The 18153-nt window shown below is 40.3% G+C and overlaps 1 protein-coding gene across 1 annotated transcript in view; it reads right to left on the bottom strand.

Moving 5' to 3' along the window:
• Positions 1–2272: 2272 nt before the first annotated feature.
• The window catches only part of LOC134866481 (kinesin-associated protein 3-like), an 18864-nt gene continuing 2983 nt past the window's right edge, over positions 2273–18153 (bottom strand). Inside the window, exons 4-20 of the mRNA XM_063886685.1 lie at positions 16657–16718; positions 15688–15829; positions 14890–14989; positions 14617–14741; positions 14398–14496; positions 13711–13889; positions 10963–11125; positions 10744–10844; positions 9713–9821; positions 9451–9563; positions 8702–8867; positions 8290–8415; positions 8039–8137; positions 7810–7895; positions 7551–7707; positions 5214–5298; positions 2273–4370 (exon numbers count right to left, since the gene is read on the bottom strand). Coding sequence (XP_063742755.1) covers positions 4268–4370; positions 5214–5298; positions 7551–7707; positions 7810–7895; positions 8039–8137; positions 8290–8415; positions 8702–8867; positions 9451–9563; positions 9713–9821; positions 10744–10844; positions 10963–11125; positions 13711–13889; positions 14398–14496; positions 14617–14741; positions 14890–14989; positions 15688–15829; positions 16657–16718 — 2015 coding nt within the window. The 3' untranslated portion in view covers positions 2273–4267. The remainder of the gene's footprint in view (positions 4371–5213; positions 5299–7550; positions 7708–7809; positions 7896–8038; positions 8138–8289; positions 8416–8701; positions 8868–9450; positions 9564–9712; positions 9822–10743; positions 10845–10962; positions 11126–13710; positions 13890–14397; positions 14497–14616; positions 14742–14889; positions 14990–15687; positions 15830–16656; positions 16719–18153) is intronic.

Below are 18153 nucleotides of genomic sequence, written 5' to 3'. Positions count from 1 at the left end.
AGTACTCAGATCTAGTACTTGAGTAAAAGTAGAAGTACTCAGGTCTTGTACTTGAGTAAAAGTAGAAGTACTCAGATCTTGTACTTGAGTAAAAGTAGAAGTACTCAGGTCTTGTACTTGAGTAAAAGTAGAAGTACTCAGGTCTTGTACTTGAGTAAAAGTAGAAGTACTCAGATCTTGTACTTGATTTAAAGTAGAAGTACTCAGATCTTGTACTTGAGTAAAAGTAGAAGTACTCAGGTCTTGTACTTGAGTAAAAGTAGAAGTACTCAGGTCTTGTACTTGAGTAAAAGTAGAAGTACTCAGATCTTGCACTTGAGTAAAAGTAGAAGTACTCAGGTCTTGCACTTGAGTAAAACTAGAAGTACTCAGGTCTTGTACTTGATTTAAAGTAGAAGTACTCAGATCTTGTACTTGAGTAAAAGTAGAAGTACTCAGGTCTTGTACTTGAGTAAAAGTAGAAGTACTCAGGTCTTGTACTTGAGTAAAAGTAGAAGTACTCAGGTCTTGTACTTGAGTAAAAGTAGAAGTACTCAGATCTTGTACTTGAGTAAAAGTAGAAGTACTCAGGTCTTGTACTTGAGTAAAACTAGAAGTACTCAGGTCTTGTACTTGAGTAAAAGTAGAAGTACTCAGATCTTGTACTTGAGTAAAATTAGAAGTACTCAGATCTTGTACTTGAGTAAAGTAGAAGTACTCAGATCTTGTACTTGAGTAAAAGTAGAAGTACTCAGGTCTTGTACTTGAGTAAAAGTAGAAGTACTCAGGTCTTGTACTTGAGTAAAAGTAGAAGTACTCAGATCTAGTACTTGAGTAAAAGTAGAAGTACTCAGGTCTTGTACTTGAGTAAAAGTAGAAGTACTCAGATCTTGTACTTGAGTAAAAGTAGAAGTACTCAGGTCTTGTACTTGAGTAAAAGTAGAAGTACTCAGGTCTTGTACTTGAGTAAAAGTAGAAGTACTCAGATCTTGTACTTGATTTAAAGTAGAAGTACTCAGATCTTGTACTTGAGTAAAAGTAGAAGTACTCAGGTCTTGTACTTGAGTAAAAGTAGAAGTACTCAGGTCTTGTACTTGAGTAAAAGTAGAAGTACTCAGATCTTGCACTTGAGTAAAAGTAGAAGTACTCAGGTCTTGCACTTGAGTAAAACTAGAAGTACTCAGGTCTTGTACTTGATTTAAAGTAGAAGTACTCAGATCTTGTACTTGAGTAAAAGTAGAAGTACTCAGGTCTTGTACTTGAGTAAAAGTAGAAGTACTCAGGTCTTGTACTTGAGTAAAAGTAGAAGTACTCAGATCTTGTACTTGAGTAAAAGTAGAAGTACTCAGGTCTTGTACTTGAGTAAAACTAGAAGTACTCAGGTCTTGTACTTGATTTAAAGTAGAAGTACTCAGATCTTGTACTTGAGTAAAAGTAGAAGTACTCAGGTCTTGTACTTGAGTAAAAGTAGAAGTACTCAGATCTTGTACTTGAGTAAAAGTAGAAGTACTCAGGTCTTGTACTTGAGTAAAAGTAGAAGTACTCAGATCTTGTACTTGAGTAAAAGTAGAAGTACTCAGGTCTTGTACTTGAGTAAAACTAGAAGTACTCAGGTCTTGTACTTGATTTAAAGTAGAAGTACTCAGATCTTGTACTTGAGTAAAAGTAGAAGTACTCAGATCTTGTACTTGAGTAAAAGTAGAAGTACTCAGGTCTTGTACTTGAGTAAAAGTAGAAGTACTCAGATCTTGTACTTGAATAAAAGTAGAAGTACTCAGGTCTTGTACTTGAGTAAAAGTAGAAGTACTCAGGTCTTGTACTTGAGTAAAAGTAGAAGTACTCAGGTCTTGTACTTGATTTAAAGTAGAAGTACTCAGATCTTGTACTTGAGTAAAAGTAGAAGTACTCAGATCTTGTACTTGAGTAAAAGTAGAAGTACTCAGGTCTTGTACTTGAGTAAAAGTAGAAGTACTCAGGTCTTGTACTTGATTTAAAGTAGAAGTACTCAGATCTTGTACTTGAGTAAAAATAGAAGTACTCAGATCTTGTACTTGAGTAAAAGTAGAAGTACTCAGGTCTTGTACTTGAGTAAAAGTAGAAGTACTCAGATCTTGTACTTGAGTAAAAGTAGAAGTACTCAGGTCTTGTACTTGAGTAAAAGTAGAAGTACTCAGATCTTGTACTTGAGTAAAGTAGAAGTACCAGAGTGTGGGAATACTCTGTCACAGTAAAAGTATTCTAAATGTTCCTCCAGTGAAAGTAAGTAATTAAGGGACCTTTTTAAAGAGTCATATGCATGTGGGAATTATTTTTATTAAAGAACCTGAGCAGGACAGACAGAGAGACAGAGAATTCTTATAGTCCAACAATAGTTCATGTTTACAATGTTGTTAGGTAGCAAGATCAATTATAAAAAACACAATTATATACAAATACTAATAACTTAATAAAAACATAAAATATAACCTTGCATCAACAATAAACTATATGTGCAAATATGCCTCTATTGAGCCTCCTCTCAGATGTGGGTCCGTCAATGACACGATAAAGTTTTTCAAAGTGTGTGTATGCTCTGATTCACACTCAGATAGGCTCTGTTCCATGTGTGCCATGCTCAAGGGAACTAAATGTACATTTCCAGCCACAGTTCAAGGTGCATTTATAATTCTGACTTGTCAGGGAGGATAATGAATAAATAATTTAAATGCTTTCATTGTGTTTAGGTGAGCTAGATCTGGGCCTCTGAGGATTGTGGACATGTTTTTGATTGACCAATGGAAAACCTGAGGCTCCTCTGATACTATCCAATAGACTTAAAGGGCGAAATGAGTAGGACTGTCCTTACTGGATAGTCTAATACATACCCTTTCTTCCATAATGCTTTGTTAGGGATGTTTTTAGGCGTTAGCTTCTATAAAAGCGTAGCGACCAGGGGCCAGATCATAGGCAGGCATCACAGAGGAAGCTACATGTGCTGGGCCCCATACAGCTGGGAGAGGAGGGGCCTATTCCAATGTTTCTGCGCAACCAACATATCCTACCCATCGTGCCTTTAAAGCCCGTTATTCAAATGGGCTTGTTTTCTTTCCTCCTGTACTAACTAAGAGTAACACTGACCGGGAAAGCAGAGCCCAGTACTGTGCCAGCTGCTACATGTGCTGGCAGAGACTAAAGGACTCGGCACTTCCTGCACGTAAACCTCCTCAATGTTGTTTATGGGGAGCAGACAGGATAAGGGGCTTATGGTATCAGGTCAATACAAATGTTTTATCACACATTGTGTCTGCAGTGACAGGGTTTTCTAATAATACATGTTATGTGTATGTAATGTATGTAATACTGTTATCGTTTGACATGGCTAACATATACGTCACATTGCTGCCACAAGAGGTGCTCATGTTCACCCTAAACTTAGCGCGAAAATGAATGAATTAATAGAGGATTAATTAAGTAATTTTTTGTCCTTAGCCTGCTGCTCAGAACATCTTTGAAATCAATCTCATCAAAGTACAGTTGCTGACCACTGTTGTTTAAGCTTGTTTTAACATGATTGGGGGAAATGGAGATTAAAGTATACCGAGGGGGCTGAAGATAAGTTTGGTTTGCCAGTGAAAAAGAACCCTAAGTTATTTTTACAGTGACAAAACAAAGCTATGTACATCATAGTGCATGTTAATAACACAGTGTAGTGGGTGTAACTGGATCTGAAACGGTTCAGTAATGGAATGTAACCTTTGACTGTTTTTAAGGGATTTGAAGAGGCAACAAATATAATTACTGCATGAGAGAATATGCAAAAACATATTAAGATCTTTAGAAAATTAGAAAGGATAGCTAAATATTTTTCAACCTGGACATGTTCCAAAATGTTGTCACACACTTATAGAAACTATCTGAGCCAGATGTGCCTGGCAGGATCACAGGTCCAGGTTGAAATGTACTGGAGTTTCCCTCTAAGTGTTCTTTCAATGATCTGCTGAGCCCTGGGGAAGACACTGGAAGAGAGCTGTACTCAGTAAGTAAGGAAGACTTCCTATACGTTCATAATGCTGAGTGGATGAAAAGGTGACTATGATCCATGTTTCAGGAGCTATCCCCACATGAGGCCTTCAGTACTGAGGGACTCTAGCAGGGAACTTCAATCTAAAGATGTGAGAGTGGACATGCAGGGGGTGTGTGGGGGGTGACAGGACGTCCTGTGTGTGTGTGTGTGTGTGTGTGTGTGTGTGTGTGTGTGTGTGTGTGTGTGTGTGTGTGTGTGTGTGTGTGTGTGTGTGTGTCTGTCTATCTATGAGTACTGATAGAAGGGTTGTTCATCGGGTCTGAAGCCGTACGCAGTAGCTGGACGTCCAGGAGAGGAGCTGGTCTGGTCGAAGACATCGCTGCCATCTCTGAAAACAGGACAGAACATTACACATTTAAAAAGGTACAGATAAATAGTTGCAGTACTATAAAGTAGCTAAGTAGCAATAAGAGGAATTTAGCTTGAAAAAAAAGACACATATTACTATAATAAAAACTATTACTAAATGTTAACATACAATAAATGTTTAAATAATCAATTACTGTATGTGCAGTATATAATAACTTAAAGTGGACTTTAAAGTTTAAAAAAAAAATGTTTTTGTAATATTTCCACATTATCAATAGGGCAGTGGGCTGTTTAGAGCTGGCAGACCTCTTTGACCACATTCCCTTCTTACCGTTTGTGGAAAAATATAGATATACCTCACAGTTACAGTTATATTTCGAGAGCATCACCCTTTTAAAACAAGACATACTGTAACTGTAAGCCCGTATCAATTTAGCATTTAATCCAACACTGGACATTTGGCTACCGGCACCATCTATTCATACTGCTAGTGCTTCTTTTTTCCCACACATTCACAGTGACTCGATGTGACATGGTAATTCGGCTGTAGATCGCGTAGTAATAAAGTTGATAGTAAATAGATAGTGTATTGAGAACCTATCAGAGACAGTTCAGAAAGCATATTTGACCCTATCTTAAAGCAGAGTTATTTATGGCGTTGAAGAGTGAGTTATATTTTAAACCATTTTATGATGATGTCAAATTCCTGAGAGTGGAACTGAGGAGCCACCATTCAAAGCTGTGAGTGCTTTCTACCCTTTGATATTGCGGCACAGTTTAAGCCAGTTTAGCCTGGAGAATGATTAGTTGCTTCACGTGTTTTCATTCAGCTGAATGTTCTTACTGGAGTATGTTCACTCACCCTGTATGGAGCATGTCTCCATTCTGAGGCTGTAGGTCATTGAAGAAGTCTGGGCTGACTGAACCGTCAGCTGGAGTTATTCCATCTAAAGACACACACACACACACACACACACACACACACACACACACACACACACACACACACACACACACACACACACACACACACACACACACACACACACACACACACACACACACACACACACACACACACACACACACACACACACACACACACACACACACACACACACACACACACACACACACACACACACACACACTTCAGGAACAGAATGAACTTTCTTCACAGGCTCTTTGCTGGCACTCACAGTCCTTCAGTAGCTTTTGTTTGTCCTTCAGTAAAAACTACACTTCACTTCTCCAGCACTGCAGCTTCCACTCAGCAGTCTCATGAGAAAGAATGAACCAAGAGCATAAGTGTTGGTGAATTAATTAAAATGTTTCCTATATACTTCTCATGCGGCTGCTTGAGGTGAGTCAGCAGCTGTCTGTGCTGATGAGGTCAGGGAGGAACTTTGTGCAGCGTGTAAGAAATAATCATCAATATTATGTGTAACTACAACACTGTCTTATTCTGAAAACTGTTTTACTTCTGTTTATTTTGTAACCGGATGTTGGTTTTAGCCTCAGATAGCATGTAGCTAATATTGTATTGTATATATGAGTAGAGGGAGAAGGACGCGTGGAGTTACATACTAAACACACCGCCTCTACCTCTCACTCATTGATGCTGCAATGATGATACTGTTGCGTGTTTAATAACTGATAAACCTCAGAAGGATTGCATAATAGAATATCGTAGGTGAGAACTTCATGACTACGCTAACAAGATGGCGACGGTGACATCATAAGAGGACCCGCCCCCGATGATAGTCAACCAATAGAAGAATCCGGAGAACCCCATGAGACCAAGCGGCCAACAGGATCCAGCCCCCGCTACCAACCAATGAGAGCACGAGACCGGAGCTCGTCTTATTTTGAAGTTGTTTATTGTATGGCCGAAAGGGATGGTTCTATAAAACATGTTTGTATTGTGAAATCGAGCTCTCTTTTGTTCCGGACCGCCAGACAGTAACTACTGATGAGCTCCACTCAGTCAGCGGCCTGTGGACGCGTGTACCGGGCTATTGAGCCACAGCTGTGAAACTTTACTTTAAAACCTACTGCTACATCCTTTTATTAAATACTCCTTTAAAACTTTCATGAGGAGCTTCACTTCGTTTCTTTTAAATCGACTCCTGGGCTTCGAATAAAAGAACATTTCTTACACAAGCTATCTGGTTTTGTAATGAATAAATTAAATGCATACAAAAAGTGTCTACAAGCAAAAACATCACAATCTAACAATACTGTCGCTGTGAAGTCACCACAGAAATAGTGGATTTACAAAATACTGTGGAGCAGAAACACCTACTGTATACAGATGTCAGCAGTTGAACAGCAGCATTGTTGTTGTGTCAGGCTGTATTGCTGAACGAAGCAATTGTTTATTGTTGCCATTGGCAACACGTGCAAAATGAGACATTTGGGGTACATCGGTAAATTGTAGTGTCAATCGGATGTCCTAATCAATCGGTATTTAGGGGATTGACACAAACATGCCTGCGCAGGTGCTTGCACGCCATCAGGTCAATAATAGCGGAGGCTGCATAGCAGCGCTATTGTCAACAACACATACATTATACATTATTTTTAAATGACCAGGATGCAGTGACAAAAATATTTGGGAAGGCTTAGCCTTCCCTAGCCTACAGTACCCGCCGCCCATGCATGGGGTTGTACCGAAGGAAGAACGAATCCGACCCTATTGAGGTAGCGTCATTCCTCATTGATCAACTGGAGGGGCACGGAAGGCTGGCGAAGTAGCAGCAGGAGCTCACTGGGACACATGCCAGTTCAGTCTAGGCTGAACATCTTATGTAATAATGTGAAAATTATCTTGTAAAAACGTGAAACTTTTCATGTAATTACCTGATACTGAGCCTTTTTTTGTGTGTGTGGCAGCAATACGCTTCCGTAGGTATTTACGCCTCTAAAATGATTCAAGTTTAGTTCGTACGTGGAAATTATTCTGCTGAACTAAATATGTAGTTAACATAAAAGTCGTGCTTTCCACACATTTTTTCTTCTTCTGAAATATTCCAAAATGGAAAAAAGAACATCCTACTACTGGTTGAAAGAGAAGTGGTTTTTCCCTTTACTATGCTGAAAAACAAATGTATTGTATATTTTGTGATCATCTGTTGGTCGCACAATATGAAGTTCTCATGGTGTGTGTGTGTGTGTGTGTGTGTGTGTGTGTGTGTACCTGCGCTGTAGAACAGATCCGTCCTGTCGTTTTCGTTATCATACAGGTATAGTTCAGACTCGTCAGCTTGGCGACTCTCGACCATCTCTAACCACTGGTTGTTATGGAAACGGAACTTCTCTGACTGAATTTTTCTGCCCCACTCCTCATCGTACTCCTGGGAGACGTAGAAAAGGGTAAAGACAGTATGAGAACAACCGACAGACAAATCTTAAGGAATGTATTTTTTCTCTTTGTCGCTGTAGTGTGTTTGACTTACAGCGATGATATCCAGGGTGTTGTCACACACTTTCCTGATCTCAGCGTTCTTGTCGTGCATCAGGTCGATCAGGTAGGCTGGAGCCTCTTCAGAGAAGGTTAAGGGAAGGATTTCATGTGTGTTGAGATTTCACAGTGTTCACTACCTTCAGGAGCCGGGAACACAACACAAGACACCCCTCATTCAGCCTTAAATGCAGGCTGGACAGAGTGCACTGTGGGAAGGATACGGGTGTCTTTGATGATGACATCACGGGTAGCTTGGTGAAACACCATCTGATAGAAGACGTAGACAATCTGACACACAAACTCATCATCCTCCTGCTGGGCTACATTCAGAAACACAAGAACATGGAGAGCAGGTTAGAAAGTGCTCATTTCATCAAGAGTAACACCTCTTGTCACATTGTGAGGTTATCATGTGGATTATTTGACACAAACACGTAAAACATCTGTAAAAAAACCCAGCTGTGTGTTTTACCATTGAGCAGCTCGATCAGTGCGGGGATTATGCCAGATTTAGCCAACATGGCGGCACAGGCATCGTCCATGGAAACTGTTCCGATCATTATCACCACCTCCAGGATGAGGTCATCCTCTGCTGAGCCTAACACACACACACACACACACACAGACACAGACACAGACACAGACACAGACACAGACACAGACACACACACACACACACACACACACACACACACACACACACACACACACACACACACACACACACACACACACACACACACACACACTTTTCAGAAATGTCTGTAAATAAACTTGACATAAAACACATATAAACCAATAACTATTTTCTGCTTACAGTATACGTGAATGGAAACACATCTTTACTAATGTGGCTGTATCATTTATAGTTTCTGAAATGTAACCTGGTTTGAGGCGGTCTTTGAGGTAGGGGACCAGGTTGTACTCCTTCAGCACCAACTCCCAGTCCAGGTCAGGGATTGTGAGATTAGCCAGGGTCCCCAAACACTCCAGAACCCACTCCTCCTCTTCCTCCGCCCGGATCTCCGCTGCCAGGTCACCAACATAGTCCTGAGACACAGAACAAGCCCTACATTCAGATTACTGACCGCCTGTACTGCTGGAAGGCGACCACTAAGGGTGTGTTTCACATCACGCACTTCTGCTCTAACACGGGTTAGATCACTCTGATAGCATAACACTGGACACTTCCTACACTCAAGGATCCTCATCATGGCTATGCAACGTAAGTTATGTTGTAAACGTACCACTCTACGTCAAGAGAAGACTTCAGAAAACCTTTAGCAGTTGGTAATGATTTGGTACAGCGAATAGTTGTGTGGAGGGGAGATATTCACTGATGTTTAGGACACTGCTGCCGTGTGCTTTGAGGATTCAGAGCCTGGTCTGTACATCACAGGACTTTCTTTCAGGTGGATATGATACGTTTCACTGCTGCACGCATCCACAGCAGTACATTGATTTGCTTCCACGCAATAACTCAACAACATGGCAGTGTATTATGTGAAGTATCCAAAATGAGACACAGCATAATACTTGTGCTAATACTAACAACAACATTTGGTCAAGACTTCAGATTTGTTCCTACTGCTCTTGGGAGTAGTTCATTTTCAGTGATGTATTGATAACTCACTATGAACAGAGGTTTGGTGGCTCCGTCATGTTGGGAGACGTTTCTGATCATCTTCATCAGGAGGCAGTCCTTCATCTTCAGAGCTCTCTTCATCAGCATCTTCAACCCACTTCCTGCAGACACACAGCAAGACACAAACGGACAAAACTGAATTATATTTTATGATTATAATATATATGAACTTGTTGAAAAGTGTTAGAAGTCTGAAGGAGTTCACAGGGACAGAGTGTCAGTTCATAAAATGCAGCTCTAATAGATCTACCTTCACAAATGAGCTGTGCGTTCCTCTTGTTTGCAGCCAGGTTGATGCAGATGGAGAGGAGCTCGGCTTCAGTGTCCTCCTCCCCGTGCTCATACAGCATTTGCATTAGCTAGACACAAAACAAGCACAATATGACCTGTGACTAAGACTTGTAATGCCAGTGTCTGTCTGCCAGCTCATAGAGTGCTACTGTGAACGTGGAAATGTTGAACAACTCAAAGTTTTATGTTAGAGAAACTGCCGGATGCTAACTTGCTATATGTTGGGCAATTAGCACAATTAGCACAAGTTGTGTTTATAAGCATTATAACCTATATTTAAAAAAAAGGCATGGCCAATTTGGCCAATTTTGGAGCGTTTTTTGGGGTCATTAACGGATGCTGAATCCATTTCTTACATTTCCAGGATCAACAGTGGATGTTTTGATCAGAAAATGGACACATTTGTACTCCCAATGGGATGTTTTTTATGAATTACAGTCGAATTATAATTTTTATGGGACACTGGATCATGTGGATGTGTACAAAATGAACATTGTAGCTCCTGCAACTACAAGTAAACCTATTCAAATAAAATAAGCTACAGTATATGTCTAATACGAATGATCCAGCGCACTCTTAAACTTCAAAATTGACCAAAAAATCATCAAAATCAGCCCATTGGGGGTACAAATGTCAGAAAGGTCCAGATGGCCCAAGCCATTTTCAAGCTATTGTTTGCTTAGGCTTTAATGCTACTCAATGCTAATTAACACAACTAATGCTAATTGTGAAAATGGCCCAACATATGCAGGTTAGCATCTGGCAGTTATAATTATATTATTATTATTTATTTTCCTAATGCTCAAAGACGCTTAAATTATTATAATATATTGAAATTATTATACTGTATGCTCGGGAACAGTACCATACGTTTCTAACATAAACTTTGGGGTACTCCACATTTCCAGGTTCACATTCTGGCAAACAGACCATCATGTTAGGTCAACAGTAATAATGAATCGAGTGTGTTTAAAGTGTCCCTCATGGTACCTGAGGGATGCAGTCAGTGTAAACGAACATGCCCTTGAAGCGGTCGTCGATGCTGATGTGGTACAGGATACGCATGGCTACCTGTCGGCTGTTCTCATCAGCTGTGTGACAACAAACACACCCAAACATCAGTCAACAAATTCTTATCCATTCTTGATGACAACTGACTGGAGACATTCACACCACCAGATGTGCTACTCTGTTAGTGTGTACTGTTACCCAACAAGGTAGTCAGCTTTGGTAAAAGTCCAACTTCCACCATCTTGGCTCTGAGTCCAGAGTCAAAGGAGAGGTTGAGCAGCAGACGCAGGGTCAGGTTCAACAGGTCGTCATGGTCACAGGGAACCAGATGAGCCAATCGTTCTACGGTATCCACCTCAGCCTGCAAAACACAAACATATTATCTGAATTGGAAGGTCTCCGTCGTCAAAGCCCACAAAAGGTTCTGTATAACAACTGCTCAGAATACTTTTGGCAATGACTTAACATTGCTTGGTCTCAGTGTAAATAAATAAATACATAAGACAATATTTTAGGAAGGCTGTGGATCAAGAGGTAGATGGCTGCCCTCCAATATTAGGGTGGTATGATCCTCAGGTTCTGATGTCAACATGTCAGTGTGTTCTTGGGGAAATCACTTTAAGGTAAATCATACCCTTTTATACTTTTTGGGGGTTTCCCTCTCCTTTAGTGTTTTATGGGGTTTTGTGCATATAAATGGTCTGTACAGGCTAAACTCCCTGTGTTCGGACACTACATACTGATATACACCTGAATATTAGCAGGAGAGGACTCTTTAAAGTAGAGACACTACATACTGATATACACCTGAACATCAGCAGGAGAGGACTCTTTAAAGTAGAGACACTACATACTGATATACACCTGAATATTAGCAGGAGAGGACTCTTTAAAGTAGAGACACTACATACTGATATACACCTGAACATCAGCAGGAGAGGACTCTTTAAAGTAGAGACACTACATACTGATATACACCTGAACATCAGCAGGAGAGGACTCTTTAAAGTAGAGACACTACATACTGATATACACCTGAATATTAGCAGGAGAGGACTCTTTAAAGTAGAGACACTACATACTGATATACACCTGAACATCAGCAGGAGAGGACTCTTTAAAGTAGAGACACTACATACTGATATACACCTGAATATTAGCAGGAGAGGACTCTTTAAAGTAGAGACACTACATACTGATATACACCTGAATATTAGCAGGAGAGGACTCTTTAAAGTAGAGACGCTACATACTGATATACACCTGAACATCAGCAGGAGAGGACTCTTTAAAGTAGAGACACTACATACTGATATACACCTGAACATCAGCAGGAGAGGACTCTTTAAAGTAGAGACACTACATACTGATATACACCTGAACATCAGCAGGAGAGGACTCTTTAAAGTAGAGACACTACATACTGATATACACCTGAACATCAGCAGGAGAGGACTCTTTAAAGTAGAGACGCTACATACTGATATACACCTGAACATCAGCAGGAGAGGACTCTTTAAAGTAGAGACACTACATACTGATATACACCTGAACATCAGCAGGAGAGGACTCTTTAAAGTAGAGACGCTACATACTGACATACACCTGAACATCAGCAGGAGAGGACTCTTTAAAGTAGAGACGCTACATACTGATATACACCTGAACATCAGCAGGAGAGGACTCTTTAAAGTAGAGATGCTACATACTGATATACACCTGAACATCAGCAGGAGAGGACTCTTTAAAGTAGAGACTCTACATACTGATATACACCAGAACATCAGCAGGAGAGGACTCTTTAAAGTAGAGACTCTACATACTGATATACACCTGAACATCAGCAGGAGAGGACTCTTTAAAGTAGAGACACTACATACTGATATACACCTGAACATCAGCAGGAGAGGACTCTTTAAAGTAGAGACTCTACATACTGATATACACCTGAACATCAGCAGGAGAGGACTCTTTAAAGTAGAGACGCTACATACTGACATACACCTGAACATCAGCAGGAGAGGACTCTTTAAAGTAGAGACCCTACATACTGATATACACCTGAACATCAGCAGGAGAGGACTCTTTAAAGTAGAGACTCTACATACTGATATACACCTGAACATCAGCAGGAGAGGACTCTTTAAAGTAGAGACTCTACATACTGATATACACCTGAACATCAGCAGGAGAGGACTCTTTAAAGTAGAGACTCTACATACTGATATACACCTGAACATCAGCAGGAGAGGACTCTTTAAAGTAGAGACACTACATACTGATATACACCTGAACATCAGCAGGAGAGGACTCTTTAAAGTAGAGACACTACATACTGATATACACCTGAACATCAGCAGGAGAGGAATCTTTAAAGTAGAGACACTACATACTGATATACACCTGAACATCAGAAGGAGAGGACTCTTTAAAGTAGAGACGCTACATACTGATATACACCTGAACATCAGCAGGAGAGGACTCTTTAAAGTAGAGACTCTACATACTGATATACACCTGAACATCAGCAGGAGAGGACTCTTTAAAGTAGAGACGCTACATACTGATATACACCTGAACATCAGCAGGAGAGGACTCTTTAAAGTAGAGACTCTACATACTGATATACACCTGAACATCAGCAGGAGAGGACTCTTTAAAGTAGAGACTCTACATACTGATATACACCTGAACATCAGCAGGAGAGGACTCTTTAACCCCCAATGCCCCTGAGCAAACAGGTGTAGGGTGTGAGTGTGTGTGTGAATGTTCTCTGCTGAAGCAGGTGGCACCTTGTTTGGCTGCCTCTGCCTCTGTAAGTATGACTCGTGTATGTAAAAGTTATTCTAGGGGTCACAAAGACGGGAACACCTCTTAATGCAGTCCCTTTAGCTCCATCGCTCTAGTCTGACAGGAAGAACCCTTGAGCACAACTAGTTCACTCACCATGTCGTTCTTGTTCTCCAGGAAGATGGACAGTTTTTTGAGGAATGAAACCACCAGGACCAGCAGCTCCTCGTCATCCCGTTCCAGAACTTTGACGAGCATACCGACAATGTTTTTATTCCTCATCTTCAGCTCCGTCCTCGTGTCCTCAGCAAGGTTCAACAGCAGGTAAAGAGACACTGGGAGAAGGGGAAAAGGACAGACAGAAATGTATTTTTAGTGCTATGAATAGGAGCAATGCTTTCTGGGAACTCATGCAGCTTTCACACTTTAGCCCTGCTTTACAAAGTGGTCACCATGACTAAGAAGGTCCTAATGTAACACTGATGAAATACATGTTGCTAAGACGTGACAAAGAATTCTTTATGATCTTAATTTGTATTTAAAAAAGTTTGCATTGATACAACATTCCCAATAAAACAGCATTTCTTGTGTTATTACAACTGTATTTTCATTTTCTACTTAATTTGATCTTATAAAGAATATTTTCTTTTAACTGAAAACATTTCCTGACATCTACAAAAATATTAATTTTTTTATTGCAAATTCTTACTTTTAAATCTTATATTTGTATGAAAAAAGTATTAATTCATTATCAAATGGAGAAACTTTCTCAAAAACAAAATATAGTCCCCAGGGATAAATAAAACATATATTCTTTGAGTTTCATAAGTCTTGACTGTGTACCTCGGAGCAGCTGCTCCTGTTTGGACAGAAGGCCGTGGTATTTCCTCACAGCTTTGTCCTGGTCTCTTCTGAGAGAGCCGTTCTCTGGGGCTGACTCGCGTACACAAAGAGTGTTAAGGAACACACACCATAACTCAGAAAATCTATACATTAGGAGGGTAGACCGTGAATAACCCACAGGTGAAATAAAACAAGCAGAAGAGAGCAGATGAAGGATATAAGCCTTGTTCTTCTTGCGCAGCTCCTCGCACCATACATCGTGTCTCTTCAGCTCGTGCTCAACCACACTCATACACAGCGCGCCAATCTTATAATGACTCACCACCCCGTGGAACTGGGAGAAACTGGAGGAGAGGAGGGGAGTCACATTAGGTAGAATGATGAAGCAGAACAGAGAGACATACCAAATGAAGGTGTGTGTGTGTGTGTGTGTGTGTGTGTGTGTGTGTGTGTGTGTGTGTGTGTGTGTGTGTGTGTGTGTGTGTGTGTTACCTGGAGAAGCAGAAGAAGATGTAGATGATGATGGTAGCCAGCTCTACACTCTGCTTCCAGTCCTCTCTTAACACTCTGGCCAGAGCTCCCAGGGCTGCCTCTACTCACACACACACACCGACACAGAGACCCACACACACACACACACACACACACACACACACACACACACACACACACACACACACACACACACACACACACACACACACACACACACACACACACACACACACACACACACACACACACACACACACACACACACACACACACACACACACACACACACACACACACACACACACACACACAGTTACCGGTACAAGAACACAGACTGTGCTGATTTAGCACCATTTGGTTGGTTGTTACAGAGAAAAAAGTAAATGATTACTTCTCTAAGATATTTCATTCAGAGTAGCTGTTCATTAGCTGAACATCAACTGAAGTTGGGTGGTGCAGAAGGAAAACGACACTAAATACTTGTAAATCAGAATGTCTAAGTAAAGAGACAATCTGCCTTTTAGTGAATTTCAGTCAGAACACAGAGCTTATCCCAGTAGAGAAGCTGTGGAATGAGAGCCCCTCACACCAGACACCCTGAGAATACTGCTGAGCTTAAGCAGCTCTGTGAGGAAGAACTGAGGTCTACCATTTATTAAATCCAAGGGTTGACTTACTCTTTCCACCTGCACTGTGAATCTTTAACGGGTATATCCAATTAATACATAAAAGATTATAAATGATGTGTGTTATTAGCTTAAGCACATTGTAACAGCAGTTTGAATGACACTATACCGTTGTGAAGCAGCTCCTCCAGGTTGTCGGGGTTGCGGGCGAGCTGCAGGATGAGAGCAGAGCCTCGGATCTTCTCTGGGATTCCTTCATACAGCAGCTCGATGTACTCTTCAACCCTAGTTATACTGGCTTCCTCATTTAGCTGCGGAGACAAACAGGAGACACAGAGAGGCACTGCATGACACTGCCACAGAGGTATAGGAGATTATAAGATTTGAGGTTTCTTTCACCAGCCATTTAGTGTAAAATCAACCGAAGCAGAACCGTAAAATCAACGAAAGGAACCAAAACTAGATCAGTGGTTCTCAACTGGTGGGTCGCGACCCAAAAGTGTGTGCGGACTGACTTTGAGTGGGTCGCAGATGTGCTAGTGAAAAAAAGAATTCAGGAAAAAAAAATTGGGATGGAAAAAAGTAATCTTTTATTCTGGAGGCCGGAAATTCACGTAGTGATCATCTTCTCAATAAAACATCTTTGCTGATGCTTCTTGAGTCTTCTGGCGAATCAGAATCAAGATAACGGCATGGTGTTGTTGCCGGAAGTCCCAATGGAGAATAACTTTGTGTAGAACTACTCATTATACATCCATGGGTACAACAACACGTAATGAAGGGAGACCCCCGATTTGATGATTGACAGGTGTGTATGCTGCATGTCGTTTTGACACACAGAACAATGGGGGCTATCTACCCTTATCCACAATTTAAAGTCACACAGACTCTCTCCTCTATGATTATAATTGAAACAATCAACAAAGGCTAAATAGGCGTTTTGATTGCTACAAGCCATATAGATCATGTAGACAGAAATTAATTAAATGGATGTCATACATTATTGCATGATGTGGAGGACTCACATTTGGTGTCGCTACTAACGCTGGAGAATGGGGATGGAAAAAACAGAACAACACTTATAGAATGTGAGCGCTGAGATAAGGGAGGGTGCAGGTCATAGTGTTTTAGTCGTTACCTCCATTCCTTCAAACGGTGTCAGCTCTCTAGGTTTCACAGGCCTTTTCTCTTTCTTTTCCACTGGCAACACACACACAGAACAAACGTCAAGAAACAGAGCAGTATTTCCTTTGAGACTTCTGCTTCTTCCTATAGGGTGAATGATTGCATTATATTGTTTATGTTATACACTTATATTTTCTATGAATCTTTGCATCGTGTTTTCAACATCACAACAACATCTGAATGGCTGATACACACCTGCCTCTGGGCCGTTACATGTTTAATGTTTTTTAAATGTTTTCACCAAAGCTGAAGTTCTAAGCTACTGTATAAGAAGACAAGCATCAGCAAATAGTAATTCCAGGGACAAAAAATAATTACCTCTATGAAATATGTTAATTAAGCCTTAGAGTAAAGCTTTACATGCACAAGTGTGAAAATTTGAATTTCATCCGTCTATCATTTGTCAAACCCAGTTTAGATCTAGCCACGCCAACTTCTGCATCAACGTGGAAAAAAATGATGCGGGTTGTTAATATTGTTAACAATTTTGTCTATATTTTGTGTACATTTTTATTCTGTCATATATATTTAATATTTTTTTAATGCTATTTTATTTCTATTGAGATGTTTACATTTTGAATTCTTTATTTCTAGTCTTTGAATTTGACTGTGTACAATGCTGCTGCAACGCAAACATTTCCACGACCTACCTACCTACCTACCTACGCCATTTTCACTTAGGGGTGTACTCATTTTTCTTGCCAGCTGTTTAGACATTAATGGCTGTGTGTTGAGTTATTTTGAGGGCACAGCAGATGTACACTGTTATAAAGGCTGTACACTGACTACTTTACATTGTATCAAAGTGTCATATCTTCAGTGTTGTCCCATGAAAAGATATAATAACATATTTACAAAAATGTGAGGGGTTTACTCACATTTGTGAGATACTGTATCTATCTACCTATCTAATCAGGCAGTGCAAGTGAAAAATGTTCCGGCGGTCTGCAGAAAGAGGAATATGTTTTATCCTTTGACAGTGTTGGAGAGTAATACATTACGTTTACTCAAATACTGTAAAAGGGAGAAAAAACAAAGAAAGAGCTATTAAGCCATGGTGAATTAATATTAAAATAATAAATAACATTTACTGAGTCATTCATAAATGTGATGTTCTTTCATATTAAAAAAGCGCAGTTTTCATCTACTTTGAAAAAGATACTCTATGAAGCACTGAATGATAAACAGCCTGTTAAGTTTTTTCCCAGGCTAGAGCAGACATGAGATAACTTCAGCGTTGTTAACATGGGGAAGTTCTCTTTATACGTCCATGACGCAGTCACGCGGAGCTACCTTAAATCTATAAAATACATATTATCTTGTCTTATTTTAATCTGGTTTGGAAAACCGATTGACGCGACCTTCTTCAGTGCCACTATAGGTGCATAAAATAAACTGAATTTGTCTATTGGGATTGCAATCAAACTTTGACGGTAAACTATGGGATATG

This window comes from Eleginops maclovinus, chromosome 6 (assembly GCF_036324505.1).
Source record: "Eleginops maclovinus isolate JMC-PN-2008 ecotype Puerto Natales chromosome 6, JC_Emac_rtc_rv5, whole genome shotgun sequence".
Taxonomy (NCBI): domain Eukaryota; kingdom Metazoa; phylum Chordata; class Actinopteri; order Perciformes; family Eleginopidae; genus Eleginops; species Eleginops maclovinus.
This window is presented reverse-complemented; position numbering and strand designations above follow the sequence as displayed.